At 39.3% G+C, this 26714-nt stretch overlaps 2 protein-coding genes, 1 long non-coding RNA gene and 1 other non-coding gene across 6 annotated transcripts in view; 2 read left to right on the top strand and 2 right to left on the bottom strand.

Moving 5' to 3' along the window:
• LOC145506911 (uncharacterized) overlaps positions 1–17887 on the top strand; it is a 28549-nt gene extending 10662 nt beyond the window's left edge. The window contains exons 3-7 of one of the 3 annotated variants that reach the window (XR_014054439.1): positions 2015–2272; positions 9388–9604; positions 15101–15344; positions 17026–17104; positions 17624–17887. Coding sequence is in view for 1 of the 3 variants with exons in the window: in XM_081492531.1 (XP_081348657.1) it covers positions 2194–2272; positions 9388–9587 (279 nt within the window). In the remaining 2 variants the exon portion in view is untranslated. Of the gene's footprint in view, positions 1–2014; positions 2273–9387; positions 9605–15100 lie in introns of all 3 variants that reach the window. The other 2 variants (XR_014054438.1, XM_081492531.1) reach the window with 2 other exon arrangements.
• LAMC1 (laminin subunit gamma 1) overlaps positions 1–26714 on the bottom strand; it is a 121018-nt gene that overhangs the window by 74280 nt on the left and 20024 nt on the right. The window lies entirely within an intron of this gene.
• Positions 3117–6598, top strand: LOC145506913 (uncharacterized). Its single transcript, XR_014054441.1, has 2 exons — positions 3117–3521; positions 5403–6598. It is a non-coding gene; the product is annotated as an uncharacterized LOC145506913 (long non-coding RNA).
• LOC145508153 (U6atac minor spliceosomal RNA) lies at positions 3231–3356 on the bottom strand. The gene has a single exon (XR_014055409.1). It is a non-coding gene; the product is annotated as a U6atac minor spliceosomal RNA (small nuclear RNA).

Below are 26714 nucleotides of genomic sequence, written 5' to 3' on the forward strand. Positions count from 1 at the left end.
ATCTGTAAGACCTGGTAAAAAAAACAGAAAGAGGTTTTTATGACAGCTGCAGAAGCACTGACAGAAACTAGCCAGACAACATGATGTTGAATCCACGGATTTCATAGGTCCCCAGTGTGCCAGGAGATTAGGAAACTTACTGTACTATCTCTTACCCTTCCTCTCCACGCAGGAGATAGCTGAGTCATGAGCCAAAACATCTTAATCACCCAGAATTTGAGGATTTGTTTGAAAGGAAATGAAATTTTGAATTTTTTTATGCATTTTTTTCATTTTTTTTTTAATTGTGGGAAAACTGCTTTACAATGTTGTGTTGGGTTTCTGCCAGATGACAACACGAATCAGTCATAATCATATGCATAACTCTTCCCTCTTGAGCCTCCCTCCCCTCCCCTAGGTCGTCACAGAGTGCCAGGCTGGGCTCCCTGTGCTACAGAGCAGCTTCCCACTAGCTATCTATTTTATACATGATAGTGTATAATAATGCTACTTTCTCAATTCATTCCACCCTCTCCTCCCCCTGCTGTGTCCAAACACCCATTCTCTATATCTGTATCTCCATTCCTTACGCTGCTAAGTCGCTTCAGTCGTGTCCGACTCTGTGCGACCCCACAGACGGCAGCCCACCAGGCTCCGCCATCCCTGGGGTTCTCCAGGCAAGAATACTGGAGTGGGTTGCCGTTTCCTTCTCCAGTGCATGAATGGGAAAAGTGAAAGTGAAGTCACTCAGTCGTGTCTGACTCTTAGCGACCCCATGGATTATAGCCTACCAGGCTCCTCCGTCCATGGGATTTTCCAGGCAAGAGTACTGGAGTGGGGTGCCATTGCCTTCTCCATTCCTTATGCAGAGTGAAGTAAATCAGAAAGAGAAAAGCAAGTTTTAACACATACAGTACCATTTTTCTAGTTTCTATATATATGCGTTAAAACTTGCTTTTCTCTTTCTGATTTACTTCACTCTGCATAATGGGCTCTTGGTTTATCCACCTCACTACAACTGACTCATATTCCTTCTGGAAGGAAATGAAATTTTAAAAAACTTGCCAAGGATACAAGAGTTTTCTCTACCAAATGCTTGTAGCTGTTCATTCCAATGTACTATACAAATTACCACCGTACCTGAAATGGCAAACTCTAAAAGTTATAAATTCCCTACTTCTGAGGAAAGATAGGGGAGGCCAGATCATCACTATCCAAAGTGAACAAACAAGACGGTCCATTGGGATGTGTGGGAAGAAAATATCAGAAACTCGAAACTCTCTACTTGGTTTTGTGTCACCCTTCTAAACTTCCTATCTACGATATTTGTAATGTACATATTACTATAGCCTACATGTGTATCATTTATAAATAAATTAGTATACATACATTACAGGTGTATGCCAAGAAATATTTTACTACCAGTGATGATTGATCCAAAAAGTTTAGAAACCACAGGTCCAGATAGCCACTTAGAACTCATGCATGTCATGGACTGAAACTCTGGGTAAAGCTTTACGGTAACCTGAGAGTTCATTTCCTAACTTATGCAACTTCCCTTCATTCTTGCTCAAACATAACTACAATCTTAATAACCTGTTTGGGGAAATATTTTCCATTACACAAGAAAATTATAAGCAGTGAATACATTTTACTTCATCACCATTCTTAGACTTAAGTGAGACTGAGGTTGTGTTTGAATTTGGGAGGAAGTAAGTTTTTTTAAAACTCAGTGAGATAAAGGCTAATCTGTATATAATCTGTACATATCTGCTATTCTGCATATTTCCAAAAGTAGATAAGTGAAAGAGATTTCAACTTCTGCTATTCAGTTACCTGGTATTTAGGTAAAGTTTCATCTTTAATTCTTACAGAACTGAGTAAAAAAACTCCCAGGATTTTTTTCTTATAGGCTCCAATAAGATTATCAATTAAAACTATAAAATTAACAGGTCAGAATGAAAAATATAATTTTTTCTAACTTATAAAGTATCAAAATTCTCTGGAGTAGATGGGAAATGTGTTTTGTGTTCAGCTCTTCTTTAGGTAAGTACTCAGCCTCCTCTCCAAAAGGGTACACAGAATTGAATCCAGCAAGGAACCAGAACCTGTGTCACCAACAGCAGGAGTGAGTGGAAATGCAGCTTGCCCTCGGTCTCCTACTGCTGATGCTCCTTTGGCTCTACCATCTCCCACCTCCTCTCCTTCCTCCAGCCAGTAACTCTCCTTGCCTGTTCACTTGATGCCAGCCCCTGTATGCCAGCTGCTGTGCGGTACTACCGTACTTTTCAAGGTATTATACTGTAAAATTAAAAATGTTTTATTTTTTGTTTTTTATGTATGATTTGTGTGAAAAGTATTATAAACCTATTACAGTACGGTACTATACAGCCCACTGTGTTAGTTGGCCAGGTACTTAGGCTAACTGTGTTGGACTTAACAAATTGGACTTTGAACGTGCTCTCAGAACAGAACTCGTTCATATGTAGGGGGTTTACTGTACCATGATGTTGGGGGATAGGGCTAGAACATATGAAATCTGAAAGTACAAATATTCAGCCCATAACATGTATCATTCCGAAAGGTTTTGGAAGCTTACTTGCATTAAACAATTTTTATGGGAAAAAAAAACTTTACAAAGCAAATCATGGTTGAACATTTGGCATATATCCAACTTAGGCAAAAGTCTGATTCCTAGATATTTGATTCATATCTAATGGGTGTGTCTCTTTTAGGTTCCCATTCAATCAGTTCAGTTCAGTCGCTCAGCCATGTTCGACTCTTTGTGAGTCCATGGACTGCAGCATGCCAGGCTTCCCTATCCTTCACTATCACCCAGAATTTGCTCAAACTCATGCCCACTGAGTCAGTGATGCCATCCAACCGTCTCATCCTCTGTCGTCCCCTTCTCCTCCCACCTTCAATCCTTCCCAGCATCAGGATCTTTTTCAGTGAGTCAGTTCTTTGTATTAGGTGGCCAAAGTATTGGAGTTTCAGCTTCAACATCAGTCCTTCCACTGAATATTCAGGACTGATTTCCTTTAGGATGGACTGGTTGGATCTCCTTGCAGTCCAAGGGACTCTCACGAGTCTTCTCCAACACCACAGTTCAAAAGCATCAATTCTTCGGCGCTCAGTTTTTTTTTTTTTTTAATAAATTTATTTATTTTAGTTGGGGGCTAATTACTTTACAATATTGTAATAGTTTTTGCCATACATTGACATGAATCAGCCATGGGTTTACATGTGTTAAAAAACAGTGGTTAGATGCCACGAAGTAGGTGGCAATGCCTTAACCGTATGCGTGTTGTCAGGCCCGAGAGCCTCTTCCATCCTTGTCAAGGGGAGTGCTAACCTTCTCTCCTTTCATACAATACTCAGCTTTCTTTATAATCCAACTCTCACATCCATACCTGATTACTGGAAAAACCATAGCTTTGACTAGACGGACCTTTGTTGGTAAAGCAATGTCTCTGCTTTTTAGTCTAGGTTGGTCACACTTTTCTTCCAAGGAACAAGCGTCTTTTAATTTCAGGGCTGCAGTCACCATCAGCAGTGATTTTGGAGAGTCTTTCACTGTTTCCAGTGTTTCCCCATCTATTTGCCATGAAGTGATGGGACCTGATGCCATGATCTTCGTTTTCTGAATGTTGAGTTTTAAGCCAACTTTTTCACTCTCCTCTTTCACTTTCACCAAGAGGCTCTTTAGTTCTTCTTCGCTTTCTGCCATAAGGGTGGTGTCATCTGCATATCTGAGGTTATTGATATTTTTCCTGGCAATCTTGATTCCAACTTGTGCTTCCTCCAGCCTGACCTTTCTCATGATGTACTCTGCATATAAGCTAAATAAGCAGGGTGACAATATACAGCCTTAACATACTCCTTTCCCGATTTGGAACCAGTCTGCTGTTCCATGTCCAGTTCTGACTGTTGCTTCCTGACCTGCATACAAATTTCTCAAGAGGCAGGCCAGGTGGTCTGGTATTCCCATATCTTTAAGAATTTTCCACAGTTTGTTGTGATCCACACAGTCAAAGGCTTTGGTGTAGTCAAGAAAGCAGAAGTAGATGTTTTTCTGGCACTCTCTTGCTTTTTCGATGATCCATCGGATGTTGGCAATTTGATCTCTGATTCCTCTGCCTTTTCTAAATCCAGCTTGAACATCTGGAAGTTCACAATTCATGTACTGTTGAAGCCTGGCTTGGAGAATTTTGAGCATTACTCTGCTAGAGTGTGAGATGAGTGCAACTGTGCAGTAGTTTGAGCATTCTTTGGCACTGCCTTAATCATATAGTCGACTCATTGGAAGCATGAATCATATAGTTGACTCATTGGAAGAATGAAGGGTTGACTCATTGGAAAAGACCCTAATGCTGGGTAGGATTGGGGGCAGGAGGATAAGGGGACGACAGAGGATGAGATGGTTGGATGGCATCACCAACTCGATGGACATGGGTTTGGGTAGACTCCGGGAGTTGGGTGATGGACAGAGAGGCCTGGTGTGCTGCAATTCATGGGATCGCAAACAGTCGGACATGACTGAGCGACTGAACTGTACTAATCATATAGTAAAAGAACATTTTCTAGATTAAACTATATAAACAGTATTTTTAGCCTGGCACTGCCTACCTAGGACTTCCTTTTCTTTTAACTTCTCATCTATATCTTATCAAAAGACTGGTTTAAGGAATTACTCTTCAGACAACAGTAAATGAGGTCAAATGAAGAGGAAGGACATTAAATGTCACAGGTGAATATGAAAAGCAAAACTTCAGTTTTAATGCTATTAAAGGAAAACGCCAGGCAGTGATGCTGCAATGATCTGTGCTCTAACCTAGAGGACCCAAGAGTCATCCATTCATCACACCCAAGTACATTCATTCACAACTCTGTTAATAATGGTACTGCGGCGAAATTCTCTCCCACCGTTTCCTAGATTCAGGTTAGAGATTCACTCTGGAAGGTCCATTCCCATAAAGAAGGAATCTGTAAAAGGAATAACGGTGGTTGAAAACCAGTGGAATGAGGGGCTCCATGACTGGCAACTCAGTACCTCTAATGAAGCAGAAATGTACACACAATCAGTCAGAACTTTTGACGTCCAAGATATTCAAAGAGTTGTCTGCAGACTTTGTAAGGATTACTTGAATTAAATGTTACCAGGCCTCACACTCTCTGGAATGTGTCGCAGCAAGAGTTTATCTACATCAGAAGCCTACCATGGTCACATTATCACAAACGGTGCCCCCCCAATAACAGACCTCAGAAAGTCAAACTTTAACTATGTGCTATTACTTGTTCTTAGCTCCAAATTAAAGTCTTTTTTTTAATTCTCAAGAGACTTTTTTCTTTTTCTCTTTCAAAAAGCATAAAAATTCCCCATGTTCCAATCCTCTTACACTGTTGGGAATGTAATTGTGCAGCCAAAATGAAGAACAGTTTGGAGTTTCCTTAAAAAACTAAAAATAGGTCTACCATGTGATCCAGCATATATCTGGGGAAAAATGAAAACTCTAATTTGAAAAGTTACGTGTACCCCAATGTTCACAGCAGCACTATTTACAGTAGTCAAGACACAGAAGCAACCTAAATGTCCACCAACAGATGAATGGATAAAGAAGATGTGGTAGGTACATAAAATGGACTACTGCTGCTGCTGCTGCTGCTAAGTCGCTTCAGTCGTGTCCGACTCTGTGCGACCCCATGGACAGCAGCCTACCAGGCTCCCCCGTCCCTGGGATTCTCCAGGCAAGAGCACTGCTACCCAGCCATAAAAAAAGAATGAAATAATGCCATTTTCAGTAACATGGATGGACCTAGAGACTATTACACTAAGTGAAGTAAGTCAGATAGAAAAGAAAATATCATTTGATATCATTTATATGCTGAATCTAAAAAACATGATACAAATGAACTTGTTTACAAAAACAGAAATAGACTCGCAGACATAGAAAACAAACTATGGTTACCAAAGAGGGAAGGGAGAAGAGATAAATTAGGAGTTTGGGATTAGCAGATACAAATCACCATATATGAAATAAACAACAAGGACCTACTGTATAGCACAGGAAACTATACTCAATATCTTGGTAATAAACTATAGTGGAAAGAATCTGAAAAGGATACACCATATACTTTGCTGTATACCTAAAACTGACACAATAAAGTAAATTTACTATACTTCAATAAAAATAAATTTCTCATGTTCACCCTGACATCTGAACCATGAGTAGGGCCAATAAGTTTACTTCAAATACAATCAATTCTCATTATTCTGGTAGTTATGTTCTATAAAGTTGTATGAACACTAAATTAGCAAATACAGAAGCATTGCTCCCAGGGGAAATACAGAATTAGATTCTTTCAAACATCTGGACATATTCTGTCAACATATTGATATATAACCTGGTTTTATGTGTATTTCTGCTTTAAGGCACTTTATTTAACATATATTTTTGGTTCATTAACACTGAACTCATGGCCAACAGCACTATAACTCACACCTACACAAACCTTATCTAGCATGTATTTTCTCCCTGAAATACAATAAAAGCCTTCTTGTACTTAGAAACACTAGACACTTGAGGACCATTTTAGGTAGTAAAGTCACCAAGAAAAAGCACCAAAATGAGAAAAACGTGGCACTAAATGTTCACGGTATGAGAGCTGAAATGACAGGGTGGGGCATCCCTTTCTCCAATGTCAGCTGAGAACATGAGTGTCAGGCAACATTCTTCACCTCTCTGAACATGTTCCCAAATAACTGCAAAGGAACCCTGAGTATTGACTTCTGCATTAACAATAAAGTTTAGTGAGGAGGGGAATTTGCAAATACCAATCTATGAATAATGACTATGGATTGCACAGGGTCTACATACATACCTCAAACAGCATCACAATCTTAAAGTCTCAGTCTTCCTGGTGTCCAGAGAAAGAAAAATACAGACTTCTTTATTATTATTTAAATTACAGCTATATCTGGATACAGTTTCAATTTTCAAGTGAGAAACCCCACAGGGTAACAGCTACAGAGCACAGGATAAAGCATTTTCCTCCACCCACATGTAGACAAAACAGCTATGCACACACAATTCCAAGTTTCTCATTATGCCTCTTCCTGCATCAATCACCAATTCCCTAACTTGATAACACACACACACACACACACACACCAACTTTCAAATTTAGAGCCTTGAAAGACATTTCCTGGATCAGCCCTTTGTGAAACAACAACAACAAAATCAGCTTCCTGACATATAAAACATGATTTCCTAAACATCAATCTTAAAAAGCACTGTTACTTTGTATAGCGACTCAGCAGGTGGCAGGGTGTGATGAAACAGGAAATGAGAACAAATGCCTCCCACACACACTTGCAGACCACCACAGGGAATAATACATCAGCACACAATCCCACATCTTTATCATCCAACCAGCCATCATCTGTTGGCTGATTTCGCATCCTTTAACTCACTCTTACCCACTGTTCAGTTATCCTTTGCATCTATCTGACAATTCTTTACATATTAACGTAAGAAATCTGCCAAAAGTGCCATTAGTGTGAGAATTACACTGAATTCAAACAGAAAAAAAGACTACCTAATTCCTAAAAAAATAACTACTTAAATTAAAAGCAAATCTCCGTAAGCCACAGATTTAAAAATATAACATTGAGGGGGTTCCCTGAGGGTCTAGTGGTTAAGAATCTGCCTTGCAATGCAAGGGACTCAGGTAAGATCCCTAGTCAGGGAACTAAGATCCCACATGCTATGGAGCAATTAAGCCCGTGTGTACTGCAACTAAGAGCCAATGTAGTCAAATAAGTGTTTTTTAAAAAAAAAATTTTAAAAAATAAGCATATAACATTGATATCTCAAGAAATTATTAAACCCTTTTCTTCTAACTACCTCCAAAGAGTAAGGTCTCCCTAGTTATCAACTAGATAACAGCATTGATTCTACTTACAGTTATAAAGACATAGGATATTTTCCTTCACTACCCCAGAAATCAAAGGAGCCAAATAAATACAAATGGTGGTATACTAGTGAGATTACGACCCAGACAATAAAGGAAGAACACACAGATGTTACCATCACCCACAAAACTGGAAGTATCCCAGGAACATCTGAGCACCCACAAAGCATCTCGGTCATCTAAACTCCATGACAGGCCAGAGTGATGCTCAGAGAGCCAGGACACAGAATCCAACGGAAGGGACTCAGCTCTGGAGCCCAAGAAAAGCATTAACACCTGTTCATTTACTTAAAATCATAGATGCTCTCTATGGTAGAAGGAGAGTTCCCAAATCTAATTGCCTTATTAACAGGTGAGGAAACGGTCCCACAGATTAAATGATCTGCTAATACAACTACTGAATCACAGACTGAACTGTATGACTACGTATTTGCCTCATAAAAGGACTATGGAAAGATGATTTAGTAGACAATAAAAATACTCAAATTTTAAAAGATATAGGTCTGGGCATTTCATTCCCTTGTTTAGATTTTTCAAAGCACTCTGGACTTTAAAAATCTCCTTACCATACGACATGAGAGATTTTCTTGGCCAAGTCTATGTGTCTCTTATCTAATTCTACACACATCCTGCAATCCAGCACATTCATTCATCTGTCCGCTCATTCAATCACTCTTTGAGTAATTTTTTATGAAGAGTCTGCTGTGTGCCATGTACTGTGTCATCCCAAACTACTTAAGAGAACTTTGTGGACTCAGTGCTTTTGCCCATGATATTCTGTTTTTACCTGGAATGCCCTACCTTCAAAAACACAGTAGGACACTAAACTGCATTTTTAATAATTAGGTTTTCTATATCCTGGTGGATAGCTCCCATCTGTCTTACTTTGAACATGCATTAGCAAAAGAGAAATAGTGAAACTCCATACTTATTATTCCCAGGCACATACAAGGCTGTTTTGAGAATCTGGCAAGAAGAGCAAGCTAAAATGCAATGCCAGTGTGCCGGTGTGCCAGTGTGCCAGTGTGCACGTGTGTGTGTTAGGTCGCTCAGTCATGTCCTACTCTTTGCAACCCCATGGACTACAGCCTGGCAAGCTCCTCTGCCTATGAGATTTTCCAGGCAAGAATGCTGGAGTGGGTTGCCATTTCCTCCTCCAGGGGAATCCTCCTGACCCAGGGATCGAATCCATGTCTCTTGCGTCTCCTGCATTGGCAGGCAGGCTCTCTACCAGCTGAGCCACTGGGAAGTACCATGCTCAACCATGAAACATTAAATCATTCTCTTATTTAAAATCAAGAGCAAGACAAAATATGCCCCTTTGCCACCTGCATTCCAGACTCCATTCATGACTCATTGCCTTCATAGCCAAGCCTCAGAAATCCTCTGGTAGAGAGCTTCCCTCATGGCTCACAGTTACCTTCTTTCTTGTAGGTGGTCAAGTGAGGAAAAAAGGAAAGATTCCAGCACCCTTAGGCTCTACCCCACAGCTATGCTCCTGCCCAGTGTGGGAATATGAGGATGCTCCCTCAACCTTCAAAGTCTTGATTTCCTCAACTAGAAATTTGGGAATAAGTGATTTCAGTAACAAAGCACTTATTGAGCTCCTGCCAGCTGATGGACCAGATACATAAGGCTTCACGAAGAACAGGTAAACAGGTAATATGGCTGTGAAGAAACTTATCACAGTAAAAGGTACGAAAAGCCTTTGGAAAACACAGATGAGAAACCAATTAATTCTGTCCTACTTAAATCACAGGACTGGAGCAAGTCTCAAAAAAGATAAGATATGTGAAAATAGTTTTATAAATGACAAATCCTTCCACAAGTATGGGCTGCAATGAAACGGCAACTCACTCCAGTATTCTTGCCTAGAGAATTCCACAGGTAGAGGAGCCTGGCGGGCTACAGTCCATAGGGTTGCAAAGAGTAGGACACGACTGAGTGACTAACACATACAAGCTGGCATCTGATGTTTTGATGCAGGTTTATTCCCTAGAACATCTAGGACACTGCAACTGAATTACTTATTTATTATATAAACTGAAAAACGTGCAAAGCCCAAGAGATTCGGATTAACGTGCCAAGTACAATACACTGGATGAAAGTTCTCTGAGAACAAACTACTCTCTTTCTTTACTGACACATAATTCACATACTATAAAATTCACCTCTTTAGCTTTTATAGCAAAATCTGACCTGATGTGACATGGGCTATTTATAGTTATTATTCCACTTATGCATGAATTTTCCTTTCACTGCAGAAACTGCCATGCATTCAATTATGGGGTACTTGTCCAAAAACTGGTGAGAGGAGGAGTACATAATATACATATTGGGTTACATTTCTAAAAATCATGAATTCTGGAACAGTCTGCCCCATGGGTGTTGGAGCTGGGACTCAGTCCGTTCAGTCACTCAGTCATGTCCAACTCTTTGCGACCCCATGGACTGCAGCACGCCAGGCCTCCCTGTCCATCACCAACTCCCGGAGCTTGCTCAAATTCATGCCCATTGAGTCGGTGATGCCATCCAACCGTCTCATCCTCTGTCGTCCCCTTCTCCTCCCGCCTTCAATCTTTCCCAGCATCAGGGTCTTTTCAAATGAATCAGTTCTTCGAATTAGGTATTGGAGTACTGGAGTTTCAGCTTCAGCATCAGTCCTTCCAATGAACACCCAGGACTGATCTCCTTTAGGATAGACTGGTTGGATCTCCTTGCAGTCCAAGGGACTCTCAAGAGTCTCCTCCAACACCACAGTTCAAAAGCATCAATTCTTCGGTGCTCAGCTTTCTTTATAGTCCAACTCTCACATCTATACATGACTACTGGAAAAACCATAGCCTTGACTAGATGGACCTTTGTTGGAAAAGTAATGTCTCTGCTTTTTAATATGCTGTCTAGGTTGGTCATAGCGAGACCTGCAATAACCTAGTACCTACTTCACAGAGTGATTGTGAGGATGAAGAACATCAAATGCTAGCGCAGTGCCTGCACATAGCAGGTCTTCCTTAAGAGTCAGGACTACTGCTAGCCTTCCAGGACTTCTTGGTGAAGAGCACTAACACCACCAAAACTTTTCCAGTTTTGACTTCTTCATTCCCATCCCAATGGATGTACTTGCCTTTCCTTACTTATGTACTATATATGACTTCTGGCTTATTATGTCTTACCTTGTACTATTAACATCCCAGATGTTACTTCAGTTTTTGTAAGAATAATGACTTTAAGTTCACTAAAGCATCTGAGTTTGGGACAACTGTATCCACTGTCATTCTCTACAAGAAGAAATGAACACAAAACAAAATAGACAACCCAATAAAATATAATATCATCTTTTAGGCAATAAATACCAAAGGCTTTTTAAAAATACCTTGTTCAAATAAGAAATTGAGTATCACCAGCTACTTTCGATATAGTCCTGAAGCTTCTCAGTATGTTACTAGGAAATGGACCCTAAATTCATCTTCCATATGCTAAAGGAAACTCAGGTTAATGGATTCTAATCTACTCATTTTCCAAAAGATTGACAGGTATAAACAGTTAATCTCTTTTTGCCATTCATCTAGCACAAAAGCACCCATGTGAGGCCCCTAATAACAGATCTTTTCCAAGTTCCTTCTGCTATCATGATACTCCCAACACTATTAATATGAAGGTCAATATTGACAAGCTACAGGACACTCAGTGCAGAACTACATCAACAAAGAAAAGCACAAGATACATTTGGCAGTTATGTGGTCAACTTTAAAAGGAGCCATCCTAATCTTTTTATTATTAAAATAAGAATGCTTTTATAACTTAAAAATATACTTACAAAAAAAAACCAGAATTCCAAACAAAACTGAAAAACCTTATGAATCAAAGATTACATTTCATTTCTGAGCAAAATCCCACAGTTGATCAGTAAATCATCATCGACAGTTAGACAAAGTCCTAGGTATGAAATCTGCAAGAATATGACCTCCTTTAAAGATTTTTCTAGAAAATATGGTTCCATTTCAATGAACACTGGTATCAAAACAAGAAATACGTTTCCGATGCACTCTTAGAATGTACTTAGCCTTAACCTGGGACATTAGAAAAACTATACACCAATAACTAAAAATACAATAAACAGAACTTATCATCCCAAGCTCTGTAGATACTTTACAGGATACCTCATTTAATCTTCAAACAACTCTTTGAGATCACAACACTGCTTATCTTCACTGGTTGTTCAATTTTTAAAAAGAACAGTAAAATTGAGAGTGCTGGATTTTGATTCCATTTTCCCCCATAAACAATACCAATCATGTGCTCATATACGTTTGTATTAGCCTATAGTGAAAAGATATTGGGGAATTTAAGACTTTAAAATGCAATATATGGGACTTCCCTGGTGGTCCAGCGGTTAAGAATCTGCCTACCAATGCAGGGGACCCGGGTTCAATCCCTGGCTCAGTTAGATTTCACATGCCACGAAGCAACTAACCCCTGTGTCACAACTGCTGAAGCCTGTACACTCTAGAATCCAGGTGCTGCAACTACTGAACTCCACACACCCCAGAGCCAGGGCTTCACAAGAGAAGCCACCGCAATGAGAACCCCACACACTACAACGAAGAACAGCCCCCACACAGCAATGAAGCCCTAGCACAACCAAAACTGAAAAAAAAAAGTCAGTATGTACAAATACACGGATATTTGTATGTATACATAGGTACATGTGCATGCATATACTGACTTATACACACACACACACACACATCTCCTTCCTATTGGTGGTGTTTCTCTGGAGATTCATGACTTATACATACACTTAAATGTATTATATATAAAATTATAACCACCAAATGCATTAACTCATGCACACAAGTTAACCTGTTTTCATGAAGACATTGGAAAAACTCTTCCCCATCTCTGTGATATATCTGAACTTACACATGTGCGTTATTTAGGCCAGTTATAGTTCCACTTTGTTTTCATGTAAAGTCCGTTTTGGGCTTGTCCACTTGTGTAAAATTTTACAAATACATATACTATTACTGCCCTTGTGTGCCACACTCAGATGCCAGAGAAAGCCTAAACACACTTGATTCCCTGGTGCTGCACCTGCCACAGGGTAAGAGTCAATTCTACAATAATAAAGATGTTACCCACTTTGCTTCATAATATCTTAACACATATTTAAAATGTCAGATCTTATTCTCTTTTATACTTATAACCCGACAATGAAATGTAACTAATTTGTCATTCAAAAATAAATTACCATATCCCAGAACGAACAATGTTATAAGCAAACATGATCCTAAAAAAGAAAGGGGAAAAAGTATCAAGCTTGATGTATGAGCAAGCAACTGTGGAAATAAATTTAATGTCATCATCTCATAATACCCCCAGGGAAGATTCCAAGCAACAGCATCTTTTGCATATGCTGAGTTCATTCAATGTCTGAAAGTGGCTAAATTCATTCTAACAATTCAATTTGATGAGACAGATATATCTCTAAATGTTTGTTTTTTAACATTTCTTCAGAAAAAAAAATAAAGAGTATTTATAAGATATTATACTATACTCTTTAAAGGAATGCTAGAAAAGATCAGGAACAGCATGGCCCTGACAAAATCAATTACCACAATGTGTTCAATAGTAAGCATCAGATGCCAGCATCTTCCAAATAGTAATGAACAGTCACATAAAAGCTGCCAATTTCACTAAGCCGTCTTTTGTTTAATTGTTTATTTATTTACTTATTTTTGGCTGTGCTGGGTCTTCACTGCTGTACAGGCTTCGGGCTCTTTCTCTAGAAGCAGAGAGCAGGGGCTACTCTCTACTCATGGTATACGGGTTTCTCACTGTAGAGCCTTCTCTTGTTGCAGGGCATAGGTTTTAGAGCATTCAAGCTTCAGCAGTTGCAGCTCCTAGGTTCTAGAGCATAAGCTCAAAAGTTGTGGCACATAGGCTTAGTTGCATTGTGGACGTCGTCTCTGAAATGCTCCTTTTCCAGGGTATCAATACCCACATACAGCAATTTCAACTTTTTTTCATACCATTTGCTATTTGCTCTGGAGCAATGTGCTGATTTCTAATGATATTTTTAAAATCACTTTTGGTTGATAATCCATCCATTAACTACCTCTGAAATAAAAGATGTATATATTAATTTGCCTATACTCCAGAACAAGCTTTAATCTTACTATCCTGAAGGCTTACAGACAAGTGTTAGCTTGGACTCAACGTGTAAAACAAAATAAATTTGACTATATTGATACTTTGAGTGAAAAGCTGACAGTCTTTTGGTTTTTTTAAGTAACCATGAACATCTTAAAATGTTACAACATACATTCAAAAATCATTTTATGCCAAATAATGAAACTGGATGTAGAGAGATTCACTAACTCCCTATCTGTGCCCCCAAAATGAATTTAACTGATTTGGAACACTGAGATCACTAGTAATTCAACTTTAAAACGAAATTTCCTACTATTTCTCCTTCAAGTGTTCTGGATTATGTAAATCAGACACTACCTTGAAGTTGCAAAACAAGCTATTTTATCAGGTATTAAAGAGCCACATTGTAATTTTTAGCACTTTCTGACAAGAAAAACAATACTAAATAATATTGATCCAGCCAAAAAAAAAAAAACTAGAATTATTCACGACTTGGAAATCTCATTTTGCAAACAAAATTTACATAGAAATAAATTATAATATGAAACTGACTGAAGGTTTAAACATAACTCTCAAACTGAAATTTAGTGTACTAAAGAAAATGTATGTAACTTAGTATTATTTTTATCTATCTTACATATTGAGAGTTTGTAGATAAAGGGTCCTGTTACTAAGAAAGTTTGAGAACTGCTAGATGTAAATGTTCAGGTCAACTGGGGATATTAATATTTATTTTTATTTATTTATTTGGCTGTGCTGGGTCACAGCTGTGGCATGTGGGATCTAGTTCCCTGATCAGGGATCGAACCTGGGTCCCCTGCATTGGGAGCACCAAGTCTTATCCACTGGACCACTAGGGAAGTCTCCCAGCTGGGCATATTAAAAAGATGTAGGCTTCCTTTTTCACTACTTTTCAATTATGCACAGATACAATTTAACTACACAAAGTTTTAGTTTCCTTAATGAAGTAAATTATTAATATTTACTTTATCAGATGCTGTGAGCATTCAATAAAATGTCTGTGAAGAACCGAACTGGTTCAGTTAACGAAGATGCCAAAGATGCCGAAGACATGGATTCAACCCCTGGGTGAGGTTAATCCCCTGGAGGAGGAAATGGCAACCCGCTCCAGTGTTCTTGCCTGGAGAATCCCATGGACAGAGGAGCCTGGCGGGCTGCAGTCCACGGGGTTGCACCGAGTCGGGCGTGACTGAGGGACTGAGCACACAGGCGCTGTAGTAAGTACCGTCAACAACAACCATAACAAAATGTCAGGAAGCCGTAATATAATAAGGGAGCGATAGGAACATCTTATAAATGCCAAGAAGAACTGACAAATTATTTCCCAAGATTCCTTCTGGGCCCACAGCCCAGCAAAGATGGGCTCAGAACAAACAAAAAGCAAAAAAACTAAAAGCAAGAATTATTCTGTTCCTCTTTGAAAAACCAGAGCAGAAAATTTCAGATTTAGGTGGAGCTTTTAGATACTACTACTAAAAGACCAGCATGGCAAGGACTTTACTTTTGAAGGGAGGCAAGGGGAAAAAAAAAATCACCTTGGCAAATCAAAATGTGAGAAATCTAAAAGTGAACTAGGTCCACCAGAGTTCTGTGGTTTGTTGTTTTAAATGTCTCTCCTCTGGCCTTTCTGATTGGCACATCACCCCAGACTCAGTCATCATTAAAACACATCTGGACTGCTACGATAATTTAACTAGTATTCCAGAATCCAAACTTTTCCTCATTCCAAACCATCTAGCCACTAGACTATTTTTCCAGTAACTCTGCTATGTAACCATGTCACTAATCTGACAGAAAAAGCTTAAAATGGCTCCCTTCCATAACACATCTCAAGTCTGCTTCATGTTCAAAGTCTTCCAGATGAAGTGATCACATCTCCCTCTCACTGTTACAGAAGCCTGCTTCTGAACACAAATTCTTCTTTCCAATTAAACTGTTTCACTCCTCTCATCAAAGTGATGCAAATTTTGCATCCTTTTCTTTGCTTATGCTATTTTGTCAACTCAGCATAACCTCTAACCAGGATTGCTGTTTTCATTCATTCATTCATTCATTCATTCACACATACAACCACCCAATGAGCATCTACGATGTGTCTGGCACTAGGGATAGTGCTCAGGATACAAAGATGACTAAGACCTGATCCTTGTCCTCAGGGGAGGTAAATCATTACTTACTGAGTCAGACTTGTAAACAAATCATTAGGACACAGTTTAATAATTGTTGTAATATTGTGTACAAGGTACTATGGAAACACAGTAGAAGTAGTGATTCACACCAAAAGAGGTAAGAGATGGAGAAACCATGGTATGAGAGGCTGCATAGAAGAAGTGGAATTTGAATTAAGTCTTAAAGGATGACTAATGGGGAGTGGTGGGACAGAATAAAGGGGCAAGTGCTATTTAAGAAAAAAATGAAAATACGTATCACCCTCCAAGAACTGCAAAAGATCCAGCATTAAAAGTACAAGAAGTAAAGCTGGAAAAGTAATTCACATTAGGCTTGAACTTCTAGATACATAATGAAGACCCTAGGATGATTTATAGCAGTGACATGCTCAGGTTTTTAGAGCTTGCTCCGAAGACACTCTCCTTTCAAGATCAACAGAGCCTTCTTGTGATGGTTAATTTCAGAGTCAGCTTGACTTGGCCAAGGGGCGCTCACATTAAACATTATTTCTTGGTTTGTCTATGAGGGTGCTTCTGGATGAGATTAGCATTTGGATGGGTGGACTCAGTAAACTAGCCTGCCCTCCCCAATGTGAGTGGGCACCATCTATTGTATTGAAAGCCTGCACAGAAAAAGACAGGGCAAGAGGAAGGAAGAGTTCACCCCTTTTTTTGCTTCCTGTCTGCCTGTTTGAGCTGAGACCTCTGTCTTCTCCTGCCCCTGGATTAGGATTTATACCATTGGCTCCCTTGGATCTGTGAGTGGAGGAGAATCTAGAGATCCCTTCTCCCATGGGCCTCAGTTCTTGGTAAGGAAACAAAGAAGAATCTGAGGCCTTACCTGTCGCAAGAGAGTTTACTGACGATTAGGAAAGAGAGAACAGAGAGAATACCTTAAGACAGAGGTGGGCCCTGGAGGGTGCAGAGACTTTAAAGCAAGGTTATTTGCATAATCCTGGGGCAAGGGGGTGGTCACTGACTGACAGCTGCAGGTAATATAACAAGAGGCTCTACTGCAGCATGTCCTCCCCATCAGTCTCTTATAATTAGATGTATGTACTCATGGAATATTTGTGAACATTTAATGAGCCCAATGGCCACCAAAGGTTACCTAAGTACATGATAGTATGAGGTGTGCGCAAGTGCCAGAGTAGGGAAAGTCCCGTCAGTTGGCCAGTGGGCGATCTCTCCAGTCCCCTATTTTGGAGTATTGATAAGGGTGTATTTGGGGTGGGGCTGGTAAATAGCTTGGTGGGATTAGGTGGCCACTGGACATTTAGCTGATGGGGCCACCTCTCACTGCTTGCGGCTAACGTTCTGTCTGACAGCTCTCAGGCCTCTGGATTCAGACTGGAATTACATCACCAGTTTTCCTGGGTCTCGAGCTTACAGACAGCAGATGGTGAGACTTCTCAGCCTTCGCGACTGCATGAGCCAATTCCTCATAATAAACCCCTTTACATAATAAGGTTCAGGATGGAGGGGACATATGTATACCTGTGGCTGATTCATGTTGATGTATGGCAGAAATCAACACAATACTGTAAAGCAATTATCCTCCAACTAAACAATAAAAAAGAATAAAGCAAAAATAAGGATCTCTCTCATACTGGTTCTATTTTTCTCGAGAGCTCTGACTAATCCATCTCCCTGCTGCCACACTCTTCACCTTTCTCTCCTTGCTGCTCTCTCTTCCACTTCAGACAGAACAATAACTGTCATCAGGGAACACTTGCGATGTCACATGCACTGTGCCAGACACTTAATATCGTCACTATATTTAATCCCTACAACATTTCTAAGATAAAGGAACCTAATGTCAAAAAAATTAAATTTCTTGTCCAAATGGTACAGCTTGTGAGCAGTAGGTGCCTCACTCCGGATTCTGTGGTCTCCATCCATGACACCATACACAATCCTGCACTGAACAGCCCTCTGCTTGTCCTGTCCCCGTTCCATAGCTATATGTCTTCTCTTTTACCTATCTCGTAAACTGCTGCAGGACCTGGGGTCCACACGCAGGGCTCCACAAATTATCAATACTTATTGACTTACACTGGGCAAATCACTTAGTTTGACTAGCTTCCTTGGCTGAAATGGAGAATTAGACCAGATAGTCTCTCAGATCACTTCCACTTTCTCCTGGCACACCTGGGATTAATGTAAATTACAAGTGTTGATATAAAACAGGGCAAGTGGTCTCATAACTTGGGATGCTGTGGTCCACCATGATGTAACTTATTAATAACCCATCTATCAACATTTATGCCAAACACCTTTCACACCAGGAAACCAAACCTGAGTTAACAAAATCATCAACAAAGCCTCCCCTCTTACCTCTGAGCAGGGTTCTTATTCTGCTAACACAGCCTCCCCTAAGCATGGCTGCTTTGCTTATGAAGGCTTGAATTAGAGGCCACTTCACTACCAGGGGCTTCTAAGAAAATCACAAGACAGGCAATAGCCACAGGGAACCCAGTGGAAGGAATTCTCTATATCAAACTAGTAAACTGAGACACACAGCAAAAACAGATCCTGTCATAGTACAGCTATCTTTCAAGAAAAACTTTCCAGACTTTACTACAAGGGAAGAAAAATTTATATGCTGTAAAACAGAACAAAATATAGATATTACCTTAACTGAAGAACACTTGGGTATTGAGACTGCAGCTGGTAGATTTTTACCTTTAGTAAATATGTAGAGAGCCTTTTGTTGGTGGCTTTTTGTGAGTTTTTCTCCTCCATTAATCACCTTCTTTTACCCTCCAGGGAAACCAAGTAGGTGGGCAAAAATTCCTGGATGGTTTCTGGGAGGTACCAAGAACACCCACACCCAGAGACATAAAAAAAATACTTCAAGTCTAGATAAACACTCTCAGAAGATAATTTGGTTAACAAGAAACATTAGGATGAGTAAAGATAAAATATTTACATATTGAGACATAAGAAAATGTTATAGGAAAACAGGATATGTAAGAACAAAACTTAAAATATTTAAGATGTGTTCTCTAATGATTCATTCACATGTAAAATTCCCAAATCACCAAATCCATCATTCTTCACTACAGTGAATGTCTTCAGGCGACAAAAAAAAAACCAATATGGATCTCTATTATCAAATAATTGCAGAGAAGAAACAGAAATAGACTTAAATTTATATCTTCCAAGTAAAACAACCACAGAGGAATCTTCTCCACCAAAAGTAGTGTATTCAAGAAGCAGGAGGGAGTTCCAAAAGGGAGGGGATATATGTATACCTATGACTGATTCATGTTGAGGTTTAACCGAAAACAGCAAAATTCTGTAAAGCAATTATCCTTCAGTAAAAAATAAATTAATTTTTTTAAAAAAGCAGACAAACATAATATGTAGAAAATCAAAAAGCACTGTAAAATTCCATCACTCCCAGTATCCCTAACAGTTGACCAAAACTCACATCCACTTAACCATACAATGTGCAGGCTTAAGATAAAAATCCTTAAACTGATTCTTTAAGTATACTTCCAAGAATTTACTAAATTTAGAACAGAGCAGTCAATAGTGATGAACTTTGGGAAAACTACATCACAGACAAAAAAAATAAATGTCCTGCCATTTTAGAGAGAATGAGAGACAGTCTCTTTTTAGAAGGGTCAAATATACTCAGTGACAAACGGATACTTTATTTTTAGAAAGAGATGAGATCTGTTATTATTCGCCAAACAAGAGCAAACCCTTTTAAAGATGACTTTAGATTATGAGTGAGTTACTTCTTAGGGATTGGGCATAATAAAATATCTGGGATGTTTAGTCAAGGTACATAATATACAAGAAAAAAAACTTCAACAGAGACTAAATGAGGATGATATATATGTACATTTTCAACTTCCCAATCTTACCAGCTTAGGCTATAGTTGACAGCTTTTAGAATTTTTAAGTAAATTTCTATATGGTCTGGGATGGTCTAGGAAGTTTCCAGAAAGACAGGCAACTTTGTCTCTCTGGAGACTGGCCTGTATCACGAAATCTATTTAGACATCAAAGATGGCTAAGGAAGTGGTAAGGAATGAGGGCTGACCAAAGCAAGTCCCTGGCAGCATTTCAGAAGGCTATAAGGTGGGCACCACTGTGACTTCAAAATAGAAACAAATGCACCTGCCAGCACTAAACACTTCTCTCCTGGAGAAGCTGAGGGGAGAGAACCAGGCGAGTACCAATCTGTGTTCCTCTGACCCTGTATCACAAGGAAACAACACTTTAGCAAACCAAAGAACACTTAGTCCTGCTCCAGAGTCTTTCTTATCAACTTGTTTTTTTTTAACAGCTCAGTAGGCTGTGAGCTCTTCAAAGACACAGACTTTCTTACAAAGCTCACAGTGCTCAAAGCTTTGTACAAAGTGCTTAGTACATGTATGATTATTAATGCTTGTGTTGTGATTTTCAATAGGAGAATTACTCAATTATTATGCCTACCATCTAAATAAAGTAGGTATATAGACTGTGAGCAGGATGAGCCCTTGGAAGAGGTTCTCTGTTCCATGAGGTCTGGGTCTGGGTACACAACCTCCTATTTCTGTTTTTTAATAAGCTCACAAGCTGAGATGGTGCATGGAGTCATGAAGAGAGCACTACTCTAGAAGCAGGAAACCTGATCACTATCTTCCTTGGATTTCAGATTCTTCATCAGTAACATGAGTGTGGTCAGTAAAATGACTTTCAAGGTCTTCGAGGTGGCTTCATTTTGCCTCACGAAGCTGATTAAATGCCAGTGGCGTTCAAGAATTTAGGAGGGAGAGCAAAGCAACGGGCAGGGGAACTGAGAAGCCCTCAAGGATGAAGACGCTCAAGTCAGGCTTCAAAGACAGTGGTCCTCGTCCACCGGACAGCACATACACCAGATTTGGCAAGGTCCGGTGTTCATACAAGAGGAAACAGAGATGGGCCAGAATGCGCGGAGCCATAAGAGTCAGATAACTCTCTTGGGAAAGCTGACTAGTCTCATGATCAGACTTTTACCATTCAAGCTTATTACTGAACTAAGTATTTTTCAAAAAACACACTGGCTTGAGATGAAAAAAAAAAAGTTGGTAGGTCAAGGTCAGCATTAAAAAAATAATTAGAATGGAAATGTCAGAGTAAGCCTTATTTTAGGACACCTGTGTCCATAGTCCTGAATACGTGGCAATATAAAATATTCCTTCTAAAGGGTTACAGTCAAAAATATAGGAGAAAACTCACCTATTAAAAATTGACAAGGAAACTAAGTTTTTTGAGTCTTTAAGCAAATTTTTCAAGTTTTTTAATTTAATGCATTGCAAAACCCTAACAAGAGATTTGATTTATAGCACTCTTATACCATAAATTCAAACAAATAAATTCAGGAAGGGCTGATCTTTATCCTTCCTGGACAGGAAGCAAAAGTACAGAGAACTCCAGCCAACACTAGGAGGAACAGAGTAATCATTGTATAGGTGCCTTGCCTCGTTTACCTGTGTTTGCATAAGGAAATCCATATGCTCTCAAGACAATAATTCCTTAGGTTTCCAGTCACTAAGCCCCTCAAGAACTTTCATGTAGCTTCTTCGAGAAAGAAAGAAGAAAATGCAAATACAGAAAAGGTTTCTACTTAATCCAAATAATTTAATGAACACTGTTATGTATTACGAATGAATAAGAACTTCTCTGTCCTCAAACTGCTTATAATCTATGAAGGGAGATAAGACAAACATCCAAAAAGACACGGACTGTGCTTAAGGTGAGGGAGAGGGAGGAACGTGAGTAGGAGAAATAAGAAATTAAAGACGTTAAGAAAAAGAAAGTAACTGAAATTAGCCTTTTGGTATAAACAGAGTATCGGCTGGCACAGTTTGGGAGAGAGAGTATTAGGAGTGGAAATCAGGGTACCTCTGAAGGAGGCAGGAACAGCAAAGAAAAGGCAGGAGAGCTACATAAAAATGGACAGGTAGCTAGTCATACACCTGTAAGGAAATGGTGGTAGTTAAGGCTATGGTTGATGGTACTAGGGGATGTACCTTCTTTTTGGCAGGCAATGACAGGGGAGCTTTTTGGTCATGGGGAATGGCAGGCACCTATGGATACCAAGAATCTGAACACAGCTTGTTTTCTTAGGGTTACTACATTCATGGCTCTCCTTGGGACCATCTTAATGATGGGTTCCTGCACCGGCTTCCCATGTAGCAGCTACAAGAGGATACCGACCATGAGAGTCTGCTCTCTCAGACACAAGATCCCCGTGATCAGAACTTGGTTTGAAACTACTGCCAAGCTTCCGTTCTCACACAAAAACGCACAGCCTTGGGATGCTTCTGGCTCCTCTCCCGCTACTCTCCAGTGGAAGCCAAGTAGAAATGCAATTTCTGCTGGGAGTCCACAGGTTGTTTTTTTTTTAAAGCAACCATTCCAGGAAGGAACACAGGCTGATTCCCTTTGGGGGGGAAACAGCTTGGGCTTTCCAAGTCAATACCCCAGAGACTCAATAACTGGCCCAATTATCTACTGCTGCACAGCAGGCCACTCCAATGTTCAATGGTTAACAACAACCACCATTTTTATATCTCATGATTTTGAGAGTCAAGAATTTGGGAAGGGCTCAGTTGGGTGCTTCTCACAGTCCGCAAGGCACTGACTGAAGTCACTTGGTAGTATTCAGCTGGGCTGGTCATGCCTGGTTCCTTGGCAGGGATGGATGGAAGGCTGGACACTGCTGAGAACACCCACCAGAGTGTCTACCCATGTCCTCTCAAGTCTAGTAGTTTTAGTATAGTCAGACTTCTCCATGGCGGCTCAGGCTCCAGGAAACCAAGGCAGAAGCTGCCACTCCTCTCAAAGGCTAAGCCTGGAACTGGCATATCACCACGTCTGCTCTCCCACTGTTGGTCAAAGCAGTAACACGTCAGTCCACGTGCAAAGGGAGGAATGTTGAAGCACTCATGCCCATCTCTAGTCTATTCTAACCAGCAAAATCAGAGCTGCATCTTAAGGCAGACATGATTTGCTAACTACTTATGATTGGGAATTTTAAAACTCAGGTGAAGAAAAATTCCTTTGATCACCTCACTTAAAAGGAGAGAAACAAAGGGAACTCCAGAGCAACAGATACTCTCGGACCCCACCACTCAGAGCTTAAGACTGAAAAACTTAGATGAAGAGAAACTAAATATTCAGTAGTGAGCACACCGTAGGCTGTACAGAAGTGAAAATGTTAATGCTGTACACATACAACTTACACAATGTTAGAAAACAATGGTACCTTGATAAAAAAATTTCTTAGTTAAAAAAATAAAATCTCCAAAAAAAGAGTTAGTAAGGAATCATGGAGAACTTTCTTCAATTTCAGTTTCTAGTATAATGGAGGAAAACCAGATTAAAAACATCAGCAAACACTCCTGGAGTGCACATCAGGCACAAATAACTACCATTAATACATTGGAGATGCAAAGAAATCAAAGATACAGTCCCTGCCTATCAACGTCTCCAACTGGGGAGACAATATATACACCAAAAAGCAGTACAAGATAGCACTTGAGGAAGTAACAGCTGGTATTTCAGAAACAGGAGAGAGACTGTGGAGACAGAAGACTGGTTAGAAAACTACCTGTGGAAGGATGACTCACTTTCGGAGGATTCTCAAGCCAACAGACGGCAGCCTTACTTTACAACAAATATTTTGCAATGCCTTCCCTTCACCATCCCAAAATGAAACCCATAGGTTATCATCTACAACACACAACTTTCGCGAGAGGGTGCACGTGTGTGTGTGGAGGTCTACCTATAACGTAAAGCAAAAATCAAAAGGAAACTATGCATTTCAATAGATAAGACCTCGATCACTATTAAAAGGCATTTCAAAGCCATCAGACACCTTTACTAGACACCAACTTATAACAAGTAAGTCTGCATTTTTATTCAATTATTTTTATTTATTTATTTGGCTGTGCCATCGTGTGGCATGTGGGATCTTAGTTTCCCAACCAGGGATTGGATCTGTGCCCTTTGCCATGGAAGTGCAGAGTCTTAACCGCTGGACTGCCAGGCAGGTCCCAAGCTTGCATTTTTAAAAATAGGATTGGATGCCTTTCTATACACAACGTACAGAAAATTAAGGGGCAGAGGTACAGGCGGACAATGCAATGAAGAAAAATGGTGTTAGCAAAAGTAGTAACACACCAGATGAACCCATAAGTGTTTTAAGAAAAGAATAAATATCACTTTAACTGAGAAGGTATAACAAGTCAGGTCAAATTACAGACTGCCGAAGTAGAGAACACAAGTTAGAATGATATATCTCAGCCAACTTTATCAGCATGTTTCCTTGTAAAATATTCACCTAATCCTAATGATTTCATTGCTCCAAAAGAAAAAAACATACTGGCAGGATAGGCACATCGATAATTACCCATGTGCAGGAAAACTTGTAAAAGCAAATTCCAAAATTTCAACTGAATACGATCAATACTTCCTTGACATTTGATAATTTAGGGAAAAAAAAAGAGGCTAAATATACAAATATGCACACGGAATCACTCTGAGTGCTAGAAGTGTAGTGTGGCCTACACATGTGTCAAACAAGCAACCTGAACTCTGTGAGAGGGACTATTGGCAGAAAAATGACTTTCCTCTTGCTAAGCTCAAAAACTATTTATTTATATGGTGGCTGTATTCATGGAAAATTATGTATAATAAAGTTGTGTGGAAAAAACTGTTTATGTGTAAAGACAAAGTTATGTTCTACGCTCAGATATTTATAATCAGGTTTTTTAATAGCATAAATGTCCCATGAGAAATCACGAAGTTGGGCAAGACTTGGGCAATTCTTTGCTGTGCAGGACTACCTCCCTTCTCCACCCCATCACCTCTGCCTCCCATATACTAAATACCCCGAAAGGGACAGTACCACACTCCTCTGAGGACCACTTCCCTGGGGTATACAGCAGAATCCATGACGCTTATCCATTCCAAACACTTTAAAAACTTCAGATTTATCACATTTTACACTGTACAAGACAATCTTTCTGCAAATTCCCATAGATCTACCATTCTTTGTTCTAAAAATCTCAAAATTCAATCCACTTCTCAGATTATAAATAAGGTTTCAAAGTGTATTAAACCAGTTTTAAAGAGGGGGAAGAGAGTTTAAAGTACATGACCCACGTTAATGACAGGAAAATCATGACAACTGGCCTAACACATCTCAGGAACTTGAGAAATTTATCAAACTGAAGTCAAGGATGATTCAGTTAGGAAGACAAATTAAAACCCAGGTCTTTTTATCAGTGCTTCCTGGTGTTGCCACTGAGACAGTCTGCTTTGTTTTTTAGAGAAACAAATGTATTGATCAAGTCTTCAGTAAATTTTATAAGTAGCAATGTTTTCGTTATCCAAAATACTATTTATCATGCCAAACAGTATGAATTAACAACTAATGTGGTACCTACTTTACCAAAGAGGTGAGTAATATCTGGGTATTGCTATTTTTTTTCCCTTGGCTCTGCCATGTGCCTTGCAGGACCTTAATTCCCCTAGCAGGGACTGAACCCTGGCACTCAGCAGCAAAAACACGGAGTCCTAACCACGGGGTCACCAAGGAATTCTCAATTTGAACTATTTTAATTCACTGTAACCTGTAGCCAAAACGTTCCTTAATGTGGTTAAATAGCAAAATAGTTAGATACTAAGCTAAAAAGATTTTGTATTAATACCACATCTCTTTACAAAAAAAGAAAGTGAGACAGCTTACAGAAATAAATATCATGCAACAGAATAAAAAATAGTGTCAACAATTACAATGATTACAAAAGAAATGCAACCTAAAATAAAACATTTCTCATCTATCAAATTAGCAAAGCTTTGTAAAAATCATAGTCCTTAAGGGGAATGTTTAAACAGGAATTTGTATATTGTTCAAGTCAGCAAAGAAAAGAAAAAATAAATAAAAGAGTTAAGGGTCAGTAAAAAGAAACAAAACTATTATTATTCACAGATTATGACTGTCTACATATAAACCCAAAAGAGTCTAAAGAAAAGTAATTAGAATTAATAAGAAAATTAAGCAAGAATTAAGCAAGTGATCTTACATAAAAAAACCAGTTACATTCTTACATGCAGCAACAAAGACATAGAAAATATAATTTAGAAAAAAGTTAAAATAACAAGAACATCAAAAATGTACCCAGGAATAATTCTAACAGAAAAAGGGCAGAGTTCACATGGACAGAATTATAAAACATCACTGGCCTTTGTCAGAGGTTTTCTGATTCTAACTAGCAATAAAGAGTGTGCACTTAAAGAAAAAACTACTGGAATTCATTAGAGAAGAACTAAATTATACTACACTCATGAAAAGAAAGACTCGGAATTGTCAAGATATCAATTCAACCCAAATGGATGCATAAAGTCAATGCAATTTCCATCAAAATCCTA

This window comes from Giraffa tippelskirchi, chromosome 5, assembly GCF_054371585.1.
Source record: "Giraffa tippelskirchi isolate mGirTip1 chromosome 5, T2T-mGirTip1v1.2.pri, whole genome shotgun sequence".
Taxonomy (NCBI): Eukaryota; Metazoa; Chordata; class Mammalia; order Artiodactyla; family Giraffidae; genus Giraffa; species Giraffa tippelskirchi.